The 27,305-nt window shown below is 40.2% G+C and overlaps 1 protein-coding gene across 1 annotated transcript in view; it reads right to left on the bottom strand.

Annotated features, from left to right (window-relative positions):
- Window positions 1-387: 387 nt before the first annotated feature.
- The window catches only part of zgc:154142 (uncharacterized protein LOC555481 homolog), a 28,892-nt gene continuing 1,974 nt past the window's right edge, over window positions 388-27,305 (bottom strand). The window contains 16 exon segments of the mRNA XM_047364310.1: window positions 388-665; window positions 757-940; window positions 1,020-1,161; window positions 1,375-1,677; window positions 4,335-4,452; window positions 8,023-8,208; window positions 8,412-8,627; window positions 9,472-9,612; window positions 11,489-11,677; window positions 14,460-14,666; window positions 15,003-15,129; window positions 17,924-18,021; window positions 19,412-19,464; window positions 19,466-19,544; window positions 20,028-20,121; window positions 26,078-26,208. Coding sequence (XP_047220266.1) covers window positions 439-665; window positions 757-940; window positions 1,020-1,161; window positions 1,375-1,677; window positions 4,335-4,452; window positions 8,023-8,208; window positions 8,412-8,627; window positions 9,472-9,612; window positions 11,489-11,677; window positions 14,460-14,666; window positions 15,003-15,129; window positions 17,924-18,021; window positions 19,412-19,464; window positions 19,466-19,544; window positions 20,028-20,121; window positions 26,078-26,208 — 2,495 coding nt within the window. The 3' untranslated portion in view covers window positions 388-438.

Raw genomic sequence — 27,305 nt, 5'->3', positions numbered from 1 at the left:
AGTGGTCCACCACCTTCCTGTACTCAGCTTCTTATCTGTGTTATTTTGATGATGCATAGATGACAGCGTCATTGCAAACCATTATTTTTAACTCTATAAATGTCTATACATATTTACGGCCATTTGTTTGATATATACATTGTCATGCATTTACTTGAGAGATATTCAGTGTTTTTTATTCAATGGATCATGAATATTGAATTGTATGTGAAGACTTATTGTTTTATCTTGTAGATTCCCTTCCTTAGATATTTAAATATTTTGCATTGCTTTATTTCTGATATACTTTCTGGCGGATAGGTTTTGTTTTGTGAGTCAGGAAACGTTTGAGCCGCATCAAGAAGAAGGACGTCAAAAATGTCAATCATTAGCAGGAATGACATTTTGTCACTTGACTGTGACATGTATTTGCTCAAAATAACAGTCTGGGACAGACATTCACATACCCAGACTTCCTACCCCGCCTGTGAGGCTGACTTTGTCATTCATGCACAGCTGACTCTCCTCCAGGGAGAAACCGCTGAAGTGGAGGTTTACCAGTTTCCCTGCAGGCACCTCGATGTTCCACTGGCATTGGGCGTTGATGCTGTAGGTGCTGGGGTAATCCAGTGAGGATATGGTGCCATCTTCACCAGGCAAATCCTTTGGCCCTCCACAACCTGATGCTGCACAGAGAGGCCAGAGGCTGAATAATGGGCCAACTAACACTGTGGTTTTCTTAACAAAGTGGGTCATTTTAGAGAAATGGATTTATACTGTGCTCATTGTAGATGTCCCTGCAGATGACATCTGAGATCCGTGGAAGGTAGGCTGAGCTGCGGGTGAACACGGAGGGCTTTTTGTTCATAATGCATCCAATTGGACCGAAGCTGGTTATAGCATGAACCTCCCAGGGACCACCAGGTGTGTCCTGGCACACCAGTGGACCACCTGTGTCTCCCTGTCAAAGTTACAAACCCAAAATAAAACATATTCTTGACAGAGTATCCTTCTGTTGCTCATTTAATGGCTTGTTTTACCTGACAGACAGACTGCAGCTCATCAAGCAGTGTGTATCCGCAGCAGATCATGGAGGTCTTCACCTGGAACCACCAGTAATCCATTCGTTTGCAGGTGTCATATGGGACAACAGGCAGGGCCACCTGGTTGAGTGTCTCTGAAGTTTAGGATTTACTGAATCACCTGATCAAACAAATTACAGCATTTTGGTAATAAACAGCAGTATTTCCCTTTTTGTCCACCAGGTGGCATGCAAACGTTGAAACAGGCTGTTCTGTGCGGTTTTTTGTGTCTGAGACATTTCCAGCAAAGATCAAGGTGCAGTTTAATACACTGGTTTGAGAATGTAAATGTGATAGGCTAGTCAAGTCTGATGTTGAACATGAGAAAGAATTAGCACCTGTCTCATCCCCCCAGCCAGTGGCATAGCACTTCTTTCCTTCAGGAAGGATTTCCTCCTCAGAGGGAAGGCAGGCGAAGGAAATCTCATCAGTGGGAGTGGCATCTTCAACCAGCCTCACCAGGACAACGTCAAACTCCACAGTGGGCACCGTGGGATACTGGAAGCCTTCGTGGCAATAGATGCCAGAGATGTTGATGCAGTGTTCGTTTAGCTCTGTGGTGGTCAGGTTGTGTTTGCCGAGGCACATACGCCAGCGATGCAGCTCGTCTGCATATCTGGGGGGATAAAGTATTTAAGGATTAGACTCTATCAGGCACAGAGCCTTGCAAAACTATTCACATTATTCATGTTCCAATCGCAAACTTCAGCATGTTTTATTAGGATTCAATGTACAGGTCCTTCTCAAAATATTAGCATATTGTGATAAAGTTCATTATTTTCCATAATGTCATGATGAAAATTTAACATTCATATATTTTAGATTCATTGCACACTAACTGAAATATTTCAGGTCTTTTATTGTCTTAATACGGATGATTTTGGCATACAGCTCATGAAAACCCAAAATTCCTATCTCACAAAATTAGCATATTTCATCCGACCAATAAAAGAAAAGTGTTTTTAATACAAAAAACGTCAACCTTCAAATAATCATGTACAGTTATGCACTCAATACTTGGTCGGGAATCCTTTTGCAGAAATGACTGCTTCCATGCGGCGTGGCATGGAGGCAATCAGCCTGTGGCACTGCTGAGGTCTTATGGAGGCCCAGGATGCTTCGATAGCGGCCTTTAGCTCATCCAGAGTGTTGGGTCTTGAGTCTCTCAACGTTCTCTTCACAATATCCCACAGATTCTCTATGGGGTTCAGGTCAGGAGAGTTGGCAGGCCAATTGAGCACAGTGATACCATGGTCAGTAAACCATTTACCAGTGGTTTTGACACTGTGAGCAGGTGCCAGGTCGTGCTGAAAAATGAAATCTTCATCTCCATAAAGCTTTTCAGCAGAAGGAAGCATGAAGTGCTCCAAAATCTCCTGATAGCTAGCTGCATTGACCCTGCCCTTGATAAAACACAGTGGACCAACACCAGCAGCTGACACGGCACCCCAGACCATCACTGACTGTGGGTACTTGACACTGGACTTCTGGCATTTTGGCATTTCCTTCTCCCCAGTCTTCCTCCAGACTCTGGCACCTTGATTTCTGAATGACATGCAGAATTTGCTTTCATCCGAAAAAAGTACTTTGGACCACTGAGCAACAGTCCAGTGCTGCTTCTCTGTAGCCCAGGTCAGGCGCTTCTGCCGCTGTTTCTGGTTCAAAAGTGGCTTGACCTGGGGAATGCGGCACCTGTAGCCCATTTCCTGCACACGCCTGTGCACGGTGGCTCTGGATGTTTCTACTCCAGACTCAGACCACTGCTTCCGCAGGTCCCCCAAGGTCTGGAATCGGCCCTTCTCCACAATCTTCCTCAGGGTCCGGTCACCTCTTCTCGTTGTGCAGCGTTTTCTGCCACACTTTTTCACACTAACACTGCACACTAACTGAAATATTTCAGTTAGTGTGCAATGAATCTAAAATATATGAATGTTAAATTTTCATCATGACATTATGGAAAATAATGAACTTTATCACAATATGCTAATATTTTGAGAAGGACCTGTATTAGATAGACACAATGTTTTGCAAAATAGTGAAGTGGATGGAAAATTATACATGTTTTTTAAAGGTTTTCACACATAAAGTAGTCTGGTGTCTATCTATCATCAGCTCCCCTGAGTCAACACTTTGTAGCACCACCTTTCTGCTCACTCTTCTTTGCAAAATATCTCGATCTCAGCGAGATTTAATGGGAAGAATCTGTCAGCTGAAATTTGCAGGTCTTGCATTAAGGTCTGGACTTTGACTGGACTATTCTAACACATGAAAATGCTTTGATCTAAACCCTTCTATTTTAGCTCAGGCTGTATGTTTATTCTTGTTGTCCTGCTAGAAGGTGCAGCTCTGCTCCATCGATCTTCCCATGAACACTCACCAACTTCTATGTCTCTGCTGAAAAAAAAAAAATCCCCACAGCATGATGTTGCCACCACATTTCACCATGGAGATGGATTTTTCAGGCTGATGTGGAGCATTAGTTTTTTGTCTTTTGTAGCATTTTGCATGTAGGCCAACTTACCATAAATTCCTGCCACTCCTCCATAAAGGGTTTTCCAGCACCATGTGTGCCACAAGTTTATTGAGACAAACCATCAGAAATGTTAATAGTCAATGTCTGCATCTTTCACTACGCTCTATATGCAAAGGGGCGTTGTTGTTGTTCTGATTGGAACCTCAGAAAAATCCAACTACCCAGTTGAAATACATTTTCATGCTCTGGAACAAGAGCTGGAGCAGAAACAAACTGAAAAGCAACCAAAACCTAAATAAAAACTTTCAGAAAGGCTACAGAACTATTTGGTAAGATCACTTCAAAGATCACAGGAAGGTCTTGCTCTTTGGAAATGATGTATACCGAGATATAGATAAGGAATATTTATCCCTTCTCACTCTACTGACTCCCAAGGACTGCCTCAAATTGCTCTTAACCAAGAAGTTAGCATCTCTTTTATAAAATGGCTCTTACACTATAGTAAGACTAACAAAGGAAAACAAGGTTTTTAAACTGTCTGAAATTGACTTTATTATGCATCAGAAGTAATAAAAAAACCAATGCCCAATAAAACAATTCACTTTGCATTTAGGAGAGTATATTGAAAATCCCCCTATTCTTCTTTTATTTACCTTATGAAACAGTGGGCTGCTGTCAGTGCCCAGTTTTTATAAAATGAGGGCTCAGACTGACTGGCAGGCCAGACACCAAAACAGGCAGAGAAATAAAACTGAATCACTCCGCAAACTAGTTGCTCATGCAGAGTCAGATGCTTGAACATTCCCACTTGCATGGAGACCTGCCAGGGCCAGGTGTGCGCTACGGCTTCCTCTCCATTCACAATGCGTGACGCTACGATAGGAGGAATGACTGGTTTCCCGCATGTTTGGGGCCAGTCTACAAGAGATGTTTGTGTTTGAGCAAAGCCAGAATAAAGAACAGAAATCTGGTGCTGACAGATAAACATCTGTGTTGCTCTGATACGTGTTTTCCAAAATAAATTTTGCACACACACATGGCTGACATTGCTGGCTACAGGGATATGCAGGCTTAAAAAAATATGCATCCACTACAACTTGTTGTGGAAAGAAAATGTCTGTCAAAATGTAAATTAAAATTTTTCATTTACTTTGTCTGCCCAGACAGCAAATTATTCCTGTTACATTTATCTCATACTTTTTTTCTGTTCTCTTCTGTAACCTTGCTAGTAATAAAACTCTGTCTGAGCTTTGCAAGAAAATAAAATCTTATAAAACAGCAACGTCCATCCATCAAACTCTATTTAAGATATTGCTTTGTCAGTGGCTGGAGCCACCTGGGGCTCATCCCTGGACGAAAAATGGAAATAAGGTGACAACCAGCAAAGGAAAGGAAATGAAGCAGAAGTCACCTCTGTTTGTGTTCCCAGCATCAAAAATAACCGTGTTTGACTGCATATCAGGGAGGTGGGGAATTCAACAGCTACCCAGACACATTTCTGCCATGCTAAACTGAACCTCCTACAGTGCATGGAAACTTGTAAAGGAATTATCAGAGAAAATGTTATTACTACTAAGCAAGCACATCAATACAAAGAATGTGTTAGACTAACGTTATAGCTGATGCATTGATGCATTTTTGAGTTTTGTTTGTGGTTAGAAAAAAGCCTTTCCGTTATTAGGGTCAACAGGTCACTTTCCAAACTTGCCCTAAATTACATGTTACATTTATATTACTTATATGTTACCTTCACAAAAACCTACAGGTTATGTTTTAGGACATGCAGGCTACTATACCAGAACTTAGAGGCTACTTTCCTTGAACTTACAGGTCACTTTCTCCACAGTTTGCAGGTGACCTTTCTGGACCTGAAAAGAACTGAAAAGTTACTTAAGGTTTTTTAGATTTGTGTGGCGTTAGCAAGCTACACACCAAAAAAATAACCTGTAAATTCTTTGATAATGACCTTTTATGTTGAGAAAGATCCTGAAAGAAACTTGCAAGCTTTTGCAAGAAACCTGTAAATTGTAGTTAAATAACTCTAAATTCCAGACATTTCTAGAACATTACCTATAGGATTAGAGATAATGAGACATGGCCTCAATGGAAGTAACATTCAAGTTTCAAGGGAGTAACTTGTAAATTCTGTGAAAGTATCAGAACTTATAAGTTCAGAAAGGTTCCAGGCGATACCCCCTATGTTTCTGAAGGTTTGAAAAACATACTGTTAAGTTTCTGGAAAATACCAGGTTAGAAAGTACAACAGAAGTTCCGGAAATGTTACAGAAAATTACATGTAAGTAGCTAAATTTCTATTAACTGTAAGTTCTGGAAAGTTCTGGAAATTGTTAGATTCATGATAACAGCATGTAATTTTAAGCAATGTTAACAGTAAATTCTGGCATGGAACCTATTGGATCTGATCTAATTATAGGAAAATTAACCTATAAATCCAAGGCAAGCAAGCTGGAAATTCCTTGAAAGTAACCTATAATTTCCAGAATATTCCACAAAGCAACCCGTGAGTTCCAGAATGTTCCACAAAGCAACCCGTAAGTTCCAGAATGTTCCACATAGCAACCCGTAAGTTCCAGAACGTTCCACAAAGCAACCCGTAAGTTCCAGAATGTTCCACAAAGCAACACGTAAATTCCAGAATGTTCCACAAAGCAACTTGTAAGTTCCAGAACGTTCCACAAAGCAACCCGTAAGTTCCAGAAGGTTCCACAAAGCAACCCGTAAGTTCCAGAAGGTTTCACAAAGCAACCCGTAAGTTCCAGAAGGTTTCACAAACCAACGTGTAAGTTCCAGAAGGTTTTACAAACCAACCCGTAAGTTCCAGAATGTTAAAGTAGCAACCCGTAAGTTCCAGAACGTTCCACAAAGCAACCCGTAAGTTCCAGAATGTTAAAGTAGCAACCCGTAAGTTCCAGAACGTTCCACAAAGCAACCCGTAAGTTCCAGAATGTTAAAGTAGCAACCCGTAAGTTCCAGAACGTTCCACAAAGCAACCCGTAAGTTCCAGAACGTTCCACAAAGCATCCCGTAAGTTCCAGAAGGTTTCACAAACCAACCCATAAGTTCCAGAAAGTTCCACAGAGCAACCCGTAAGTTCCAGAAAGTTCCACAAAGCAACCCGTAAGTTCCAGAATGTTAAAGTAGCAACCCGTAAGTTCCAGAACGTTCCACAAAGCAACCCGTAAGTTCCAGAACGTTCCACAAAGCATCCCGTAAGTTCCAGAAGGTTTCACAAACCAACCCATAAGTTCCAGAAAGTTCCACAGAGCAACCCGTAAGTTCCAGAAAGTTCCACAAAGCAACCCGTAAGTTCCAGAAGGTTTTACAAACCAACCTGTAAGTTCCAGAAGGTTTCACAAACCAACCCGTAAGTTCCAGAATGTTAAAGTAGCAACCCGTAAGTTCCAGAACGTTCCACAAAGCAACCCGTAAGTTCCAGAAGGTTTCATAAACCAACCCGTAAGTTCCAGAATGTTAAAGTAGCAACCCGTAAGTTCCAGAACGTTCCACAAAGCAACCCGTAAGTTCCAGAACGTTCCACAAAGCAACCCGTAAGTTCCAGAACATTCCACAAAGCAACCCGTAAGTTCCAGAACGTTCCACAAAGCAACCCGTAAGTTCCAGAACGTTCCACAAAGCATCCCGTAAGTTCCAGAAGGTTTCAGAAACCAACCCATAAGTTCCAGAAAGTTCCACAGAGCAACCCGTAAGTTCCAGAAAGTTCCACAAAGCAACCCGTAAGTTCCAGAAGGTTTTACAAACCAACCTGTAAGTTCCAGAAGGTTTCACAAACCAACCCGTAAGTTCCAGAATGTTAAAGTAGCAACCCGTAAGTTCCAGAACGTTCCACAAAGCAACCCGTAAGTTCCAGAAGGTTTCATAAACCAACCCGTAAGTTCCAGAATGTTAAAGTAGCAACCCGTAAGTTCCAGAACGTTCCACAAAGCAACCCGTAAGTTCCAGAACGTTCCACAAAGCAACCCGTAAGTTCCAGAACATTCCACAAAGCAACCCGTAAGTTCCAGAACGTTCCACAAAGCAACCCGTAAGTTCCAGAATGTTAAAGTAGCAACCCGTAAGTTCCAGAATGTTTCAGAATGTTTCGGAATGTTCCACATTGCCACCTGTAAGCATTTTGTTTCAGCTGTGGTTACTTTAAAGTGTTTTATAAATAAAGTTGGTATGGTATTTAATAGCTTTAATTTTAAAACATTTAAGTATTTATTAGATTTGTTTCAAAAGTAACAATTTCTATGCTTTGCCTTAAGTCGTCATACCAAAACCATGTTGGATAAAAAACTGCAAAGCTCAGTGAAAAAGCTTATTTCCTTAACACTCTTATATTTATATCATAAATTGCCTGTTCAGTAAAAGTTTTTAATATTTTACAATTCTGATTAGCGCAGCTTTAAATTCCCCTCTACGTTCGTTAGCATAGTTAATGGTTTTATGCTGACACAGATACTTTACCTATAGTGATGCTGTCCCAGGGATTGTTTTCAGCAAGTGGCTCAGTGTGAGCAGGGAGACTGGGATTTGTAGTCCAGTAAGCTCTGAAGCCTTCAGCCTCACTAAACAAGTCTGTGTGAAGACGGATCATCAACCTGTTGCCTTTCGTTTGGATGCTAGTAGGCAGGTCTGTTCCACATAATGGTCCTAAATGAACGAGAAAATAATTGGTCTGCATTAAATAAAAAGACAGAGGCTCTATAATTCACAAGTGAACCAGTCTTGAATTTATATATTAATTTCTTAAAATGTAAGAAGGTGGTAAATGTGATAATTATAATAGGAGAAAATAGATTACTATCTATTGTGACAAAACTTGCCATGTTTTTCATTTAGTGTCTTGGTCAAACCATTGAGGTCATACAGTATCACGTTGTTGTAGCACTTAGATGTAAGAAAATCTTTGGCTTCCAGGTCAAAATGAGAGAACGTCAGAGGGATTTGTTTCCCTAAAGGCACAGCAATGTTCCACATACACTCTGTGTTGGCCTTGTAGTTCATCGGCTAGTTCTGGGATTTGATAACACCACTTTCCTCATCAGAGGAAAAGCCACATCCCTGGATCTCTATAAAAGTAAGAAGAAATAAGACACTATGAGATAGATGTTATGATACATGGAGGATACTAAGTCTAATGACCCAACTATCAGTATAGTATTTTACTCCAGTTTGGTCTAATAAAATCATTCAGAAAAGTGGTGCATTTTGAAAAGCACTAAATAAATTTTTCAAGCAAAAAGACTGAGATTGAGAATTTTATACTTTGGTTTATCAAATACTATGCAATAATAAATAAATGTCTGACAAGATACAGGTCAAGATACAGGTTGATATAATTAGTAATTTTTATGATCGCAATGAGGAAGGCAATGTTAGCAACCGCTGAAGCTTTCAAACTGAGTAATATTAAACAAACATAACTAGGCATTGTAGAGGCTTTATGGGCATTAAACAAAACGTTTTTATTCTCACACCACAAACATCTATTGGGAACGGCAAACTCCCTCGGCAAACCAAATTCAAAACTATTTCCTTTAAATAAAAGCAACACAAATTTTAGAAACAACACAATATGTTATTTTGTACTGTTCTGGTGGTACTATATTGGTTTAACTGACTTGTAAACTGTTGCATTGTCTTCCAATTTTTTCACAGTTCTGTTGCTAAATAATACTTTCCCTACCATGGGTCTGTCATTGTGATAAAAGATTAAAAAGTTTGATCTGATTCTTCTTTCTTTTATTGTACTCTGTTTGCTCAGGGCTCAGACAGCTGCAGCAGCAGCTGAATAAGTGACAATGTGTTATAAGTGTTATGATTGGTTAACGAGGCACCAAGGTTCTTCAACAACTTGTACCCTGAGCTGTGAAGGTGTCTCTGGGTTTCTCTGCCATGCTCCTGTATCAGTACCTGCAATATTCTCAGGATACACTGCCTCTCACTCTGCAGAGAATCCTCGGTCTGTGAGGCGACGGTCCGACTGGAAGGTGACGGAGATTGTGTTACTGCTGCTGACCACCAGTTGAGGGAGGATGTGGCCACCATGTGTACCTGAGAATGAAGCAGAGAAGGAGCAGGGATAAAACAGGCAGGTTCATGTGGTGGATCGAAGGTCCTATGAACAGATAAGATTATGAACTGTATGCTGGATAGGTGAGCAGTGTGTAAATAAGGTGTAGATAAGAAATGCTGTCACTGATTAAGATAAAACATTTTATTGCAAGTATTGTGTTATGCGTGCTTGTTGTTGATGGTGAATGCACATTATTTTGTCAGATCCATTGAATTAAGAAATCACTTATTTAGAGTCTGTTGGACCACATCAAGTATGCAAAAAGATATAAAAGAGAACTCATCATGCCCAAATCTAAAAGATTTCAAGAATAAATAAGAAATAAAGTCATTGATATCTATTTTTCTGGCAAGGGTGGCCATCCAAAATTTCTCCAAGAACACATCAACGACTCACCCAGGAGGTCACTGCTCTGTAGCAGAAAATCCTGGAGGAGATTGTTCAGCCATCAGGTGCACTTTGGTAAGGAAGTAGGACAATGGCCTGAAGCAGACAGGTCTACCCGTGAATGGCTCGATAAATAAATAAATAATAGTTTGGTTTTTTTTTCATTTGAAAACTTTATTTTGTAGTTACTCAGATTATCTTCATCTGATACAAAAATTTGTATTTGTATTTTAAGCATGACAATAGAGCAAAAGCAGAAGAAACGTGTGAGGGTCGAGCACTTTTCCACATCACTGGTTTCACAGCACGCTCACAGCTTTGCAGTCTGGACAGAAAAATGTTAACTAAAAGGCAGCTTGTTCATCCAACTAGATTCAAACCACTTCAGCCAGTCAAAACACAGAAAACCCTTATTTTCATCTGTACTTACAGCTGTAAATAAATCTTGTTATTCAAGTGACAATCACTAGCAGGACAACTTGTGATGACGTTTTTTGTGTGCAGGTCTCCATGCCCCGGTCAGCCAACAGGTCTGCTACGCGGCCTTCCTGTCCGAGCACAACACATTCTGTGCATTCTCACTCGGTCAGCAGACTCCCTCTTCAGCAGCTGGCTGTGCAGCTCTTCCTCAATAACAATATGCTTATTATCTTTCATACATTAATGAACGATATCTTTACGTCTATCGAAACATAAAAAAATCCTGCCTATCCACAACTAAACCTAGCTTTCCTAAAGCAACAGAAGCCATTACAAACCTGCACACCACAATCCTCAAGCTAAATATCAAATATATTTAGATTTAAATTGGATTCAAAGATTTATTATTAAATTCTCCATACTGTAAACACAACAAAGTAAGAGATAAATCCGTACTGTTAGAGCCCAATGTGAAACAATGTTGATATCTATTCTGTTTTTTGATTTCTTTTATTTGGAGGGTTGCAAAAACAGGCCGTCCATCATTTTGTGTCATTTTTGCTTTGGCACATAAGCACATCCTCCCTCAGCTTTAAAAAAAACCCCATTCTCATCGCCTAACTCTGAGAGATGTACAGAGTTTGCCTGGGCCTTGGTGCTTCAGCCCTCAAATACTCAGCAAGAGATAAAGCTGTATCAGCCGCACTGCAGCCGGTGACGTGAATAATGAGAGGTAATTTATAACGGAGCGGCTCTCTGCAAGGAAGATCTTAATCAACAGTTTTACAACAGGAAAAGCAGCAATTTAGTAGTAAAAGAAAGGTTGGAAAAAGATGTACCAAACACACACTAAGGGTGTATATTAACCGATGCACATTGGCCTCTTTTATGTGAAAAGAGGCAAACTAATATGTAGTGCAAAATATGTAATATGTAATAGTGAAATATTCTTTAAAAATTAATTTAACCGATATATCTAAAAGACAAGACAAATTAGAACAAAATTAATGATTATAACTAGTTTGTAAGAGCAGATTTATGTCTCACCCAGAATGCTATAGTCGTCTGAGAGGATTAGCTTGTCATCTTTGCAGTGTCCAGTCTCCCCTGTGATTTCCAAGTCAGTGATGTGCAGTTTAACCAAGAACCCTTTGGACACGGATATCTTCCAGGAATTATTGGAATGAGCCGAGTATGAATTTGGGAAACCTGTGGACTGGATAATTCCTTTTTGTCCTTCGATGATTACAGGACCACCAGTGCAAACAAACAGCACATGACTAAAGTCTCCGCCTCATCATGTAAATTGTTCTCAGAACATAGTTTTTTCTGTTTGATTTCCATGAATTCAAATCATTAGAATAATTTTCTCTCTGATTCACAGTTGGCTTGCTTTGATACAGCTGCAACATGAAGATATTCACAGTACAGTACCTTAATTGGCCCCTGGAGAAAACCAACCTCGCTGCCAACAGTAAGACGCGGTAACGAACAGATAGAGCTCAGGAGAGATTTCACCTTCTCCGTCATTATGCTGTATGGTTGCCATGACATGATTCAGGCTGTGGCTCTGCTTGGAAAAGAGTGAACGTTATAATGAAGTATATTAATTATAATAATAATAATAACTCAGGTGAACACCAACTGGCTAAGATCCACTCAGACCCTGGTTCCAGTCTAGGAAGCCATTACTACCTCGGTCTGACCAGAATTAATCTTTGTTTCTCTTTCCTATAGATAAGACTCCAGTTTTAATGCTTCTGTGCAACAATTCTGAATTAAATTATTCATGTAGCGATTGCTGCCATTAACTCTGTATACACTTATTTCTTTTCCCATGGAAGGTACTCCTGGCTCAGTGTTTTTTCAGTTAAGCTCTGTCTCCACACTGGGCAAAACAACTGATGGAACTGTTGCTACCATAAACTTTGTGCACCTTTTTTTGGCTCAGTGCTTATGTGTTTTTTTCCTGTATGGAATCCTATTTTTGCCAGTAACCATGTTGGCACCTAGTTTTTCTTCTCCCATGGAAGATTTCAGTAATTTGTCTGATTAAAATATAATAAATATGCATGATTCTCAGCTGTTACCCTAAGGTAGTCTATGTCTGTTTAATTTAGAAACTTACATAATCCATTATGAAGAATGGCACAGCATCTGTTAAGAGTAAAACTATTTCTGACAAAAAAGCACCACTGAGAAATGGCAGATCACAATCTTATCAGAAGAGAGAATGCCAAAAGCCCAAATAAGTGACTGACAGTGATATCTGCAAAGTGAAGCCCCGCCAATGCAACTCAAGGTTTCCCCTAATTCTTCCGTCGTTTAAAATGTAATAAATCTGCAGAATTCTTTCACCAAAAAGCTGAAAACAACAGATTTTGTTTTTACTTCATACGACACCTGCAGGGACTGCAGGGATAACAGCTCCTTTTCTTGCTCATTAGTTATTTTCCAGTCCTGAAAATTACCATAGACTTTTAGCTCCAACCATTGCTTAAGTGTATAGACAGCGCTAACAAGCTAATTAAAGAAACCATAAAGAAAACACAATCAGCGTACATGTTTGAAATGTACACCAACATATATGAGCGTGCATGATATCCAGATTCTCCCACTCAGATGAAAGGAACCTGCTGAGGATGCTCAGGAACAACACAGGAACCAACAAAGTTCAAGCCTGTCATGAACTGGAAACTCCTGGAAGCATGGTGGTGGTGGCATTATCCTGTGTGACTGTTTCGCTGCCGGTGGTACCAACGCATTGCTGAACATGGATGGAATAATGAAGAAGGAGCAATGCATTCAATTCTTTTAAGCTTACCTCAAATCAACATCTTGATCGTTTGAACCAGGACAGAACTGGACCTTCTAACAAGACAATAATCCCTAACATGTAAAAATGGGCTGGAATGGCTATAACAGGCTAACATTAAAGGTCTGGCACTGAAAACATACAGGCTATGCTTATTTGCTAGAAAAAAGTCAAAATTAAATGAATTTAGTCACTTCTGCACAGAGTGATGGTCAAACATCCAGCAAGAATTATACCAGAAGCTTGTTAATGGCCGTGTGGTTGTGGTGCAACTTGCACAGGGACATTTACCCAAATATTAGTGGGGTGAATGTATATATCAGAATCAGCTGTCTTGGTCAAATGTGTGCACACAAACAAGGAATTTGACTTCAGTTTCATATGCTCACAACATACAGACATTAAATATATAAACGAATATAGTTGAGCCTGTTTGTATCATTTTAAACCAGGGTTTATTGAAGGAAATCCACTTTGACCTTTAAGTTTGAACCTGATTCTGGCTTTTAATATTCATTTCAATCTGAAAAGACTCACAAGGAAAAGGGATGGCAATTAGAAAAGTTTTAATGATGTGAGATTACATGGTTATTTCTTTGGCGCTCAGACCTGGGAGGAAGACATGCTGAGAATGACATGAGCTTAAGATGAACATTTATAAGGTTTAGATTTAGAGATGTCTTCCCCCTGATCCGACACCGGTGGTGGATTGGCGGCCAGGGAGCGAGGAAGCCGGGAGGAGATGGGAAGGAAGATGGTGGAGGTGGGGTGGAGGATGGATGAGCTCAGCTGACAAGCGAGGATGAAGGTACTTTAAAAGCGAGGTGTCGGAAGGTGATTGGATGGAGAGTCAGGCGGACAGGATACTGATTGGAAGGCAGGGAGACGCACAGAAGAGTCATTGGAAGGTGCAGGCGGTGAAGGTGAGTCTTTCTTTCTGAATGTTCGTCAAAACTCCATTTTAACTTGTTTGTTGTTCGGGTTTTGCTCCGTGGATAAAGAGTGCTTTGAATAAATCATTAAGAACCCAAATTATATAAGTCAATCATGCTCGTGATGAGTTTATGTACAGTATATTTAGCCCTGAGGGAGAAACATGACAGCATTATTCCTCTCGGCTGTCAAGGAGGCAACATTTCTGTTAATGTAAACAGGAGGAATGGGAACAAAAGGAATAACCCAAGATTTGGGGTGAAAACTCACCAGAAGTTATAGGAGGAGGTGGGGTTTTGGTGCTGGTAGTGGCTGGGGCTGTAGTTGTGGTAGGAATGGCAACAGGGGGAAGGCTGGACTTTGTGTAAGTTGCCTGGAACCCTTTAGAAGTCAAGCTGTTGTCAGATTTAAAGCGGACAACCATTGTGTTGCCACTGGACTCCACTGGCTTGGGAACATTTCCACCACAAAACGTACCTAGGGGTAAAACTTTGTGTTAGTTTCGGCTTTAGTTTAATCCATAATTAAGTCTGTGCAGAAAGATTCCATTTCATTGGGTTTAAAATGGTCTCTAGGAGCTGGGTCCGTTCTACAGATTATAATTGAGCTCATTAAAATTATTTATTTATGGACCAACACACTTGGTGATGCTGATTATGTTGTCTCATCCATTTCACTCACATTAAACTTTTACATAAACAGTTATGAATAAATAAGGTTGCTGTATGTATATTATATGGGTATTTATCATTGCGTTTCCTGTGTTTTTCCCCACTCACTGCAGTCTTAACATATTGTAGTTCACCGACTTACCGATCAAAGAAGATCCGGCCTTGTGGCCATCATAAATCTGAACAAAGTCTCCACAGACATCAGGGACAAGGTCAAAGGTGGTAAATGTCAGTCGGACCCGCTCACCTTCAGGCACTGTGATTCTCCACTAAAAAGAAAAAAACACACATTCATCAATAATAATACACTGGAAAATAAAGTCAGATCAAATGGCTGCAGAAACAGTAGAGTTAAACATGTATTTAAGAAATCTGATGAATAAATAATGCAGAAAATGGCTATCGGCATCATGTTTTCTTCAGGTGGCATGGCAACAACATGAGCTGCGTTTGACATGCTGTAGCTCATACATAATTCCTTCAGAGATTCCACGTCTGCTCAGACAGATGACAAGCAGTAGCCCTGCAGCTTGAAATGAGGATGACTTCTGCAACACCACACTACTCTTCGTGACCAATTCACTTTTAGTTAGTCTAGATTCACTTCACATAATTAAGAAGTAACAAAAAGCTAAACAAAAACTGTAAACACTGATTCATACTTGATGAATTTAATATGTAAGGTTTGGAGTGCGAATACAGAAATATCACTCAAATATAATTCTGTTTCACTCTGTAAGCATGTTGCTCAATCAGGACCTTGACGAAGACAACTATCCACTAAAAGGTTGTGCTAGCATTAGCTCATAAATGGTTAAAGGGCAAAACTCAACTTTCTTGTAATTTTCTAATCTCATTATATAGTTGTATAATGGCAATAAAGGTAATATGCATTCACCAACTGTTTTGTCCATGCACAATGCTTTTACAGCAAGGTTGTGGTGATTTATAATCACGAGGGCTGCAGTGCCTACAAGGGTCCTGTATGCAATGCTGGAGAACCTTCTGTAATTTAAGAAAGTCCCTGCAGGCATTGACCCAGGGCACGAGGCGCATGTGGGTGCAAGTAGTTAGACAACACCAGCCAGTACCGAGAGCTCGGCAGCCTGTGGCAATGAGCCACTGTTCCATTTATATTGTAGATCCATAATTGTTTGTTGGTAGAGATACATATTTACAGTATAGGTAAATAACTATACAGCAACTGGTTTTTCATTTGGTTTGTTTGTTTGCTTGGAATGTGTGTGTGTCTGGGCGTGTCATTCACTAGGTTGGAGGGCCGCATTTTAGCAGTCCCTCCTGTAAAAGGTGAACAGAAAATGGTGTTAAGTTTCTTCTGGCACTTCAAAAGATTGATTTTAGCTCCAATAGTATACAAGGTTGTCTTGGGTACCTAAAATAATGAAAGCTTATTTTTTTTGGTAAACACCTCTCCCATTTTGTATCTCTCAGCAGGTGTGCGCACACAAAACATTCCCCGGGGGTTTGCATACAATTTATCAGTTCTGGGATGGTACGAACTAGGACGTGGATTAAGAAGGGGGTGGTTTGGCAAAATTATGCTTTATATGTTGATCTTGTAATAATTATTGGTATGAAATTAAAGTAGTTTTAGTTTGTATGTGTTTGTAAATGTATTGTTTTGTTTGCTCCTTATTTAATGTAAATATCGCTGTGGTGTTATAGATCTTCATTGGAAGCAGTCCTAGATACGGTTTCTTCCAATTTGGAATAGAATAGAATTTTTTATTTGTCATTGCTCCACATGTGTGCAACGAAATTTTTAAAACAAAACAAAACAGAACAAAACAAAACACTGCAGGCAAGTAGTGCAAATTAAAAAAAATAAATGTTAAAAAGTTAAAAAAGTTATAAAGTTATAAAAAGTTATAAAAAAGTTATAAGAAGGACTGTGCAGGTGGAAAAAATATATATACAAGAATATTGACAGGTTGTTCCAGTACTCCACATGAGGTAGCATATTGCACTTAGTGTTGAAGAAATTGCACGGAATCTATTTACTGTTTATGTCATTATTGATAGTAACAGTTGTTACAGTGTACATGAGGCGTTCAGGGCAACAACAGCTCTCGGAAAAAAGCTGTTTTTCAGTCTGTTTGTTTTTGTCCTTATTGCCCTGAAACGCCTCCCAGAGGGGAGCAGTTGAAAAAGATGGTGACCGGGGTGTGAGGAGTCCCTGATGATGCTGCGGACTCCCCTGAGGTAGCGAGTGGAGTAAATCTCCTCCAAGGAGGGGAGAGGGGGCAATTTAGATTCATTTGTATTTAAGCAGTCTATCATCCATTGTTTTGTGGTTTGTAACACGTCCGGCACTTTGAGTGTCCTATGAGTGTCAGTGTCTATATACTTTGACTTGATTTAATTTTTTTTGTTTTTATTATTTTTCTTTGAATTATCTACCTTTTTCTTGTCAATATCTGAAACTGGACTTCCAGTATCTTCTGACCAAACTTAAAGAGCTACATGTAAGGAAGCCGGTGGATATGGGTCATGGTCCCTTGACCACGTGTTTTATTATTGGTAGGAACTTTATTTAAAAAAAGCTTAAAAAAGCTCAACAAGCTGATAAAAAAGGCTGGCTCTGTTCTGGGGACTCCTCTGGAACCTCTGGAGATCATTGTGGAAAGACGGATTCTTCATAAAATGAAGAACATTATGGAGAACCCTGAGCATCCTCTTCATGAGACTGTCCTACAACAACAGAGTGTCTTCAGTCAGAGGCTTCTTCAGATCTGCTGTAAGACAGAGCGCTACAGGAGATCCTTCCTGCCCACAGCCATCAGCATCTACAACGACTCTTTGAAGAAACCTACATAATATGAGCTATAACAACATTTAATTTCCCTTTGGGATTAATAAAGTATTTTTGAATTGAATTGAATTGAATTGAATTTCTTTTGGCCGACCAACTGATTGAAAAAGTCTGGGTTTAAATGCTGTATACTATAACTGTGCATAATCAAATAAAGTCCTGAAGTATTTCATGTGCGTCTGAGTATATGTCCCGTATTAACTGTGGTTCTTCACTGAGTGTGTTTGTACCTGGTAAAGTGCTCCGTTTGGATAGCTTTGCCCTCGGAAGCCCGGAGTCATCAGATTCCCCTGATCACCTTGGAGGAGACCGCCAGCCCCGGCTATTTCTGGCAACAGGAATGAGGAATGCTTCAGCTGCGTTGACAAGTCAAGGACACACTCAGTATGAACCTTCCCCACCCTTTTATTCATTTGCCAGTAATGACCCCTGTTTTTACTTCACACTTCATGCAGCAGCCTCCACGCCTTTTAGAGCCACTGGTGAGGATGAGCTAAATGAGCTAAAAAATATGAATCCTTTATAGCAGTAACATAATCTCACAAGGAAAAAGTTAGAATGTCAGCACATTGATTCATTGGGGAAAAGACCTTAAATTAAGAAATTATAGTTTTTTACTAAATCAGTACTTTTGACACTTTTGAAACAATTCCTATTAGATAAATGTAAAACAAAGTAATGTCGCGTGCCAAGGGACTATTTATTAGGTAATGCATGGCTCCCAGTTTTCCTGGGGTATGTGACATGACATAGAAGCCTTTTCCTGTAAGCCACTCATCTAAATCGGAAAGACAAGAGAGCATACCCTCAAGTTTGGCAGGTGATTTTTGTTCTTCATTTCCCATACCTACAGTCAGAGCAACAAAAAGCTCAGAACAACTAGAGCTGTGACAAACAAGGCTGGATGAGGACCTGTGTTTATCTGGCCACCACGCATAGTGGAGAGGATGGCAAGGAAAGTAAAAAACAAAATCCTCTGAGGCTGTTAGAAACTGCATTAAGGAGTGGCATCTCAGGTCATCAAGTCTCCACAACAACCATCTAAATGCCAACTCGTTGATTTGGAGGTCTTTTTGTCCTACCATCTTCCAGGTAAGGAGCTATCACGTCTTCCTGTCCTACTGTATAAAATGCAGTTAGGACTTTAATTAGAAACACATCCTTTTGTCAGATAAGATAAAGATATGGTGAAAATGAAGAGTAAAATATGTTAGGCACCTCATGCTCACTGTCAGGTATGGTGGAGGATGAGTCATGTTGTGGGCCTATTTCTCTTGTTAGAGTGCAGGGTATAATAACAGCTTGACATTTTAAATAAAACTTTAGTGGCTTTCATGAGAAATTTGAAAACATATGTCTAAATTAGCACAGAAATGGTTCACCATCATAAAATCAACCATTTCCATTGTCATCTCATTACCCAGAGATAAATCCACCAGAAAACCTGCTGGGTGAGCTAAAGAGAAGAGATTACCCAGGACTCTGGAGGATCTGGAGAGAATATAGGAGAAAAAAAGGTGCTCTCTCAAAGGCAAAAGGGGGCGAAGCAAAGTATTAACAGCAGAAGGACACCTATAACTGTGGTACCTGAGATTCTGTAAAAACCATTTTTGTCTCCATTTTTCCCCATTGAATAAACAGCGTCATATTAAAAAGGCATTAATAAAAAACTAGAGGTGCTGTATGTAAAGAGTTAGGCACTTTAAAACCTGACTTGCGGGATGCAAAATCTGGAGTCACAGCTTTGTAGTGAGCTTTAAATCCTTGGTCTGTCATTGGTGTCAAAGTGGACCATCACATGGTTTGAAAGAGTCACCAAAGGTTTGGGTTTAGTGTAGCCACAGTATTTACCTGCAGATAAGACACAATGTGTTCAGCAGAGGTTTTATGAAAACGAGAGTCGTTATTAATTACAGGAAAATGCAACATGACTGAGAGGAGGAAGTATTTATGTCTTTTTATTTGATTATTTAAATGCAGCTTATTTTGAATTGATTTATAACAGATTATGTTCTTTTCACGACTGCGTTTATCACAGAAAAAGAAAAGATTAATAATATTGTAAATGTTTGGTGGATCTTTGCACAGAGGATAGTCTTCAAATTTAACACTTTAGAAATTATGCTCATGAAGTGATTGTGAGTTCACATAATGGCGTAAAGAGCTACGCCATTTACAGTATCCTTATTGTATTAGTACAAACAGAAGAAAAATGCACTAGAATATTTATCGTTCCCTACAACAAACTGGATTAACAAAATAAAAAGTCAGCTCTATTTTTTAAAAAGAATTTTCCTCCTCATACCCTCAGTGATACACAGGAAATATTTTTACCAATGGTTCCCAGTGTGTCTCGCAGTGTGACAAAATCTGCTGTGCAGAGCTGATTCTCCTCCAAAGCAAACTCCACAAACCACAGATGAATCACCTGCAGCAGAAACATGCATAGTTGTTTTCATCTTTGTCTTTTCTCTGCATCTGATAAACTAATAAAACTGACAGAAAAAAAACTGTTTACTGACAGAACGCGCCAGAGTGAGGGATTGGTGTGAATCGTAGAAAAGATATGCCTCTGACAGCCATTTTTATGTTTATGGGTGAAAATATAGAGAACTATAGAGATAGAGAAGAGCCACTACAGTGAGAGGGGAGCAGGACAGCAGCCGTGCTGGCAGAGAGCGGGAATGAAGGATTTTATTTTGTCCGGCGGGTCTGCAGAGGATTGCTGCGGAATATGAACAGGTCCTGGCAGCCATCTGTTGATGCTACCATTGCATCTGCACCAGCTGTCCTCTGCTACTTGGCTTAAAGTTGACAGTTTTCATGACAGTAAGCTATGAAAACTCTGCTGATCAGAAAGCAGACACATGGATGTCTGGTAACAGAGATTACAGCACCGGTCTGATGTTTGTACAAACTCATCTTCCATTACTTTCAGTTTAAATTATTTATTTTAACCATGCAATGATTATACAACATACAACCACAGTACTTTTTAAAGAGGAGAAATAAGTACAGAAGTTTGGATTTAATGCAGATTTGTTTCTAATGCACACAGAGTCACAATTATACATACAAGCTCAAATACAGGTCCTTCTCAAAATATTAGCATATTGTGATAAAGTTAATTATTTTCCATAATGTCATGATGAAAATTTAACATTAATATATTTTAGATTCATTGCACACTAACTGAAATATTTCAGGTCTTTTATTGTCTTAATATGGATGATTGTGGCATACAGCTCATGAAAACCCAAAATTCCTATCTCACAAAATTAGCATATTTCATCCGACCAATAAAAGAAAAGTATTTTTAATACAAAAAACGTCAACCTTCAAATAATCATGTACAGTTATGCACTCAATACTTGGTCGGGAATCCTTTTGCAGAAATGACTGCTTCAATGCGGCGTGGCATGGAGGCAATCAGCCTGTGGCACTGCTGAGGTCTTATGGAGGCCCAGGATGCTTCGATAGCGGCCTTTAGCTCATCCAGAGTGTTGGGTCTTGAGTCTCTCAACGTTCTCTTCACAATATCCCACAGATTCTCTATGGGGTTCAGGTCCGGAGAGTTGGCAGGCCAATTGAGCACAGTGATACCATGGTCAGTAAACCATTTACCAGTGGTTTTGGCACTGTGAGCAGGTGCCAGGTCGTGCTGAAAAATGAAATCTTCATCTCCATAAAGCTTTTTAGCAGATGGAAGCATGAAGTGCTCCAAAATCTCCTGATAGCTAGCTGCATTGACCCTGCCCTTGATAAAACACAGTGGACCAACACCAGCAGCTGACACGGCACCCCAGACCATCACTGACTGTGGGTACTTGACACTGGACTTCTGGCATTTTGGCATTTCCTTCTCCCCAGTCTTCCTCCAGACTCTGGCACCTTGATTTCCGAATGACATGCAGAATTTGCTTTCATCCGAAAAAAGTACTTTGGACCACTGAGCAACAGTCCAGTGCTGCTTCTATGTAGCCCAGGTCAGGCGCTTCTGCGGCTGTTTCTGGTTCAAAAGTGGCTTGACCTGGGGAATGCGGCACCTGTAGCCCATTTCCTGCACACGCCTGTGCACGGTGGCTCTGGATGTTTCTACTCCAGACTCAGTCCACTGCTTCCGCAGGTCCCCCAAGGTCTGGAATCGGCCCTTCTCCACAATCTTCCTCAGGGTCCGGTCACCTCTTCTCGATGTGCAGCGTTTTCTGCCACACTTTTTCCTTCCCACAGACTTCCCACTGAGGTGCCTTGATACAGCACTCTGGGAACAGCCTATTCGTTCAGAAATGTCTTTCTGTGTCTTACCCTCTTGCTTGAGGGTGTCAATAGTGGCCTTCTGGACAGCAGTCAGGTCGGCAGTCTTACCCATGATTGGGGTTTTGAGTGATGAACCAGGCTGGGAGTTTTAAAGGCCTCAGGAATCTTTTGCAGGTGTTTAGAGTTAACTCGTTGATTCAGATGATTAGGTTCATAGCTCTTTTAGAGACCCTTTTAATGATATGCTAATTTTGTGAGATAGGAATTTTGGGTTTTCATGAACTGTATGCCAAAATCATCCGTATTAAGACAATAAAAGACCTGAAATATTTCAGTTAGTGTGCAATGAATCTAAAATATATGAATGTTAAATTTTCATCATGACATTATGGAAAATAATGAACTTTATCACAATATGCTAATATTTTGAGAAGGACCTGTATGTACAGTACAGACCAAAGGTTTGGACACACCTTCTCATTCAAAGAGTTTTCTTTATTTTCATGTCTATGAATATTGTAGCTTCACACTGAAGGCATCAAAACTATGAATTAACACATGTGGAATTATATACTGAACAAAAAAGTGTGAAACAACTGAAAATATGTCTTATATTCTAGGTTCTTCAAAGGAGCCACCTTTTGCTTTGATTACTGCTCCGCACACTCTTGGCATTCTGTTGATGAGCTTCAAGAGGTAGTCACCTGAAATGGTTTTCCAACAGTCTTGAAGGAGTTCCCAGAGATGCTTAGCACTTGTTGGCCCTTTTGCCTTCACTCTGCGTTCCAGCTCACCCCAAACCATCTCGATTGGGTTCAGGTACGGTGACTGTGGAGGCCAGGTCATCTGGCGCAGCACCCCATCACTCTCCTTCTTGGTCAAATAGCCCTTAGATAGCCTGGAGGTGTGTTTGGGGTCATTGTCCAGTCGAAAAATAAATGATGGTCCAACTAAACGCAAACTGGATGGAATAGCATGCTGCTGCAAGGTGCTGTGGTTGCCATGCTGGTTCAGTATGTCTTCAATTTTGAATAAATCCCCAACAGTGTCACCAGCAAAGCACCCCCACACCGTCACATCTCCTCCTCCATGCTTCACGGTGGGAACCAGGCAGGTAGAGTCCATCCGTTCACCTCTTCTGCGCCGCACAAAGACACGGTGGTTGGAACCAAAGATCTCAAACTTGGACTCATCAGACCAAAGCACAGATTTCCACTGGTCTAATGTCCATTCCTTGTGTTCTTTAGCCCAAACAAGTCTCTTCTGCTTGTTGCATGTCCTCAGCAGTGGTTTCCTAGCAGCTATTTTACCATGAAGGCCTGATTCACACAGTCTCCTCTTAACAGTTGTTCTAGAGATGTGTCTGCTGCTTGAACTCTGTGTGGCATTGACCTGTTCTCTAATCTGAGCTGCTGTTAACCTGCGATTTCTGAGGCTGGTGACTCGGATGAACTTATCGTCTGCAGCAGAGGTGACTCTTGGTCTTCCTTTCCTGGGGTGGTCCTCATGTGAGCCAGTTTCTTTGTAGCGCTTGATGGTTTTCGCGACTGCACTTGGGGACACTTTCAAAGTTTTCCCAATTGTTCGGACTGACTGACCTTCATTTCTTAAAGTAATGATGGCCACTCGTTTTTCTTTATTTAGCTGCTTTTTTCTTGCCGTAATACAAATTCCAACAGTCTATTCAGTAGGACTATCAGCTGTGTACTGTATCCATCTCCTGCACAACACAACTGATGGTCCCAACCCCATTTATATGGCTTGAAATCCCACTTATTAAACCTGACAGGGCACACCTGTGAAGGGCACTACCTCTTGAAGCTCATCAACAGAATGCCAAGAATGTCGAAGAAGGATTTTGGGTCGGACCAAAGTTCAGACAAGAGCTTGGCAGCCGCATCTTAGTTTATTCTCAAAGGGGTCAAAAACGTAACAAAAACAATGCAGGTACTCATGGCAAAACGTAGCATAAGCAAAGTATAAACAAAGCATAGTCATGGGAAAGGGGTAGTGACGAACACAGGAACCAGCAATGAACAGAGACACCAAACTAACTAATATACTGGGGAAAGACAAAGGCAGGTAATCAAGGGAACTGAGAACAGGTGCGACAAGGAGGCAGGGAAGCAGCAGGAACAGGTGAAACAAATACAAAGGCTGAGGAAGAGTGAAAGGACTAAATAAACAACAGAAAACACAAACTAAGCAAGAGAATAAATCAGAGGAGGAAATAAAGAACTAGAAAAACTATGAACTAAAGTAAACAAAGAAACTAGAGGGGAACATAGAAACAATAACCTAAGAAATAAACAAAGAGCCATAAGGAAAATCTAAATTACAAAATAAACCATCAAAGAACCCACAAAGTCCAAAATGTCACTCCATGACAAAGAGTGTGTGGAACAGTAATCAAAGCAAAAGGTGGCTACTTTGAAGAACCTAGAATATAAGACATATTTTCAGTTGTTTCACACCTTTTTGTTCAGTATATAATTCCATATGTGTTAATTCATAGTTTTGATGCCTTCAATGTGAAGCTACGATATTCATAGTCATGAAAATAAAGACAACTCATGAATGAGAAGGTGTGTCCAAACCTTTGGTCTGTACTGTACATACACTCATAATTAATAAATGTATCTTAGCACGTTGCAGAGAAATCAGATGCTTCTTGTAGCCATGCTCTTGCGACTTTCCCCAAGTCTTCAATATTTACCTGTTTATTTGAGGCAAATTTGGAAGTAGTTCTGTTTCTTTATTAATCCACTTTGTGCAATGCACTGCACTGACTGTCAAACAGACCCTCAGCATGATGCATGATGAAGAGACCAATTAACATAACATTCATGTCTTTGGTCTGTGGGCGGAAGCCAGAGTACCAGGAGAGAACCCATGTGTGCATAGGGAGAACATGCTAGTTCAATGCAGAAAGAACCCTAGCTAGGATTCAAACCCAGGACCTTCTTGCTTCGAGGCAACAGTGCAAAGAACTGCTCCAGTGAGCAGCCCCTCATGCAACTCTGACAATTATATTATGCTGTCATAATGGCCAAACAGCTGCATTTTTGTCTCAGCTGACCATAAAACGCTTCTCCAGGAGGTTTTTGGGTTGTCAAAGAGGGCAGCTGTAAATATCACTCAGACAATCATTTTCCTGTTCAGTCTTCTCTAACTCCACGTGTATGTAAAACTGGCTTGACTGTGGAAAACGGTACTGGTGTTCCAGTAGCTTTCAGTTCATGCAGGCATGAACATTGACTGTTTCTGGGTTGTTCCTGAAAGTCTTAACCAACCGCCTTTCATGTGAGAGTGAGAGCTTGGATGAGATGGTTAAAACTGGAACACGCTTGGATTTTCTAACAGGACAGGAAACAAATGGGAGTAGTCAAATACAGTTAAACCCAAAATGAATCACACCAGAGTCACACCAGAAGCTTGATGATGGCTACAGAAAGTATTTCTCAAGAGATGTTTGACCAAGTATTAGTAGGAGTGCTTGTGTATGTTTGAACCTGTATGTATACATTTAATATTCACTAAAATTTTTATTTGTGCAGCCAGTCCTAGAAAAATTTATAGATTTGTATAATGTATAATCTTTCAACCTGAAAAAAAGAACATATGAAATAAGTTATTAAAATCCTAAAATAAATAGGAAAATTGCATGCCCAACGGTGAGGCGATATAAACTTTTGACTGACAATATAGATATAAAATTAGTTTAAAAAAATTACAGAAATTTCATTTTCTGTTCAACAAATGAAGACCAACTATGCAATCATCATCTAAAACTGAGAGGACAACGTCAACACATCTTTTGAAGAGTTAATAAGCAATACTTCTTCAGGATGAACATTATCTCAAAGTCACCTCCTTTTCAAAGCTAAAAAAAACCAAAAACAAACCAGAAGACTTGACGCAGAATCCGAGAGACGCATCATCCTTCAGCTGATCATCGACTGTATAAAATGTTTTCAGCTTACAGAGTAACCTTATCAATAAAGTGGTTCATACCTTTAATACTAAGAAAAGAGGGATGACTCAAGGCTTTCACTGTACCATCTAATTCAATGTCATATTTTCTTCGTAACATTAAGATCTGATTTTCTGAAACGAGTGGTTCTGACCTTGTCAGGGTCCACAGTGATGCTCCATGTGCAGCTTTTGCCATTGTTGTAACTGCTGGGATAGTTCCAGCTGATGAAGGTGCCCGACTCACCGGTTAGCTCCTGGGGACCTCCACATCCTGAGTGTGGCCCTGGAAATCAAAGACAGGTTTTGAAGTTGGGCCAATATTTCGGAAAATCATAATCTCAATTTAGAGAGGAGCCATGTTACTTCCTGCAGTGTTGCTTTCTCTACAGCTTTATTGATTTGTAGAAAAGATAATGATGAGGTTATAAGCTGTAGAACTTTAAACATTTATTATTTTACAATAAAGAGATTATTTTGATTCTCACCTACAAACATTGACTTGTTTAATGGTTTCAGTGGCAGAACTTTTTGGGCAAATGCAGCCATGTTAAAACATGACCAGAATGTTGATTTCTTGTGCTAAAAGTTTTGCAGTTGAGGAAAAATAATGCTAACATGCAAAAGTATAAACTTTACTGATTGTATTAGGATTAACTAAAGAAATAGTAAGACTCTTCGGTACTGAGGGTGAATGTACAATAAGCTGCAATCTACAGCAGCAGCAAGCTTTGGCCTGTGGCTGTAGCACCTTCTGTCAGGGAGTCTGGATGACATCTGTGTTTGATAATAACAAACTGGGAAGTGCTTTGTCTTCTAAGCTGAGTGTTGTTGTAAACTAGGCCATGGCTTTTATTGAATTATTCATTCATTCATCTTCTATACCACTTATTCCATAGTGGGTCACAGGGGAGCTGGTGCCTATCTCCAGCAGTCTATGGTAGAGAGGGTACACCCTGGACAGGTCACCAATCCATTACAGGGCAACATAGAGACATACAGGACAAACAACCATGTACACACTCATTCACACCTAAGGGCAATGTAGAGACCGATTAATCTAATAGTCATGTTGTTCAACTGTGGGAGGAAGCCGGAGTCTCCGGTGAGAACCCACGCATGCACAGGGAAATCATACAAACTCCATGCGGAAAGACTCCTGGCCAGGAGTCGAACCCAGGCCTCTCTTGCTGCAGGGCAACAGTGCTACCAACTGCATCACCGTGCAGCCTTTTACTGAATTACAACAACCCAATTAGTCTTATTTGCTGCATTTCTTGACATGGCTTAAGTCTAAATTCACAAATCTTGCAACAATTTTATTTCTAAGACATCAGCTTATCAAATTTCAGTGCTGATCCAAGACTGTTAGGGAGAATAAAG

This window comes from Girardinichthys multiradiatus, chromosome 5, assembly GCF_021462225.1.
Source record: "Girardinichthys multiradiatus isolate DD_20200921_A chromosome 5, DD_fGirMul_XY1, whole genome shotgun sequence".
Lineage (NCBI taxonomy): Eukaryota > Metazoa > Chordata > Actinopteri > Cyprinodontiformes > Goodeidae > Girardinichthys > Girardinichthys multiradiatus.
Note: the sequence above shows the minus strand (reverse complement) of the source record. Positions and strands in the feature narration are given on the sequence as shown.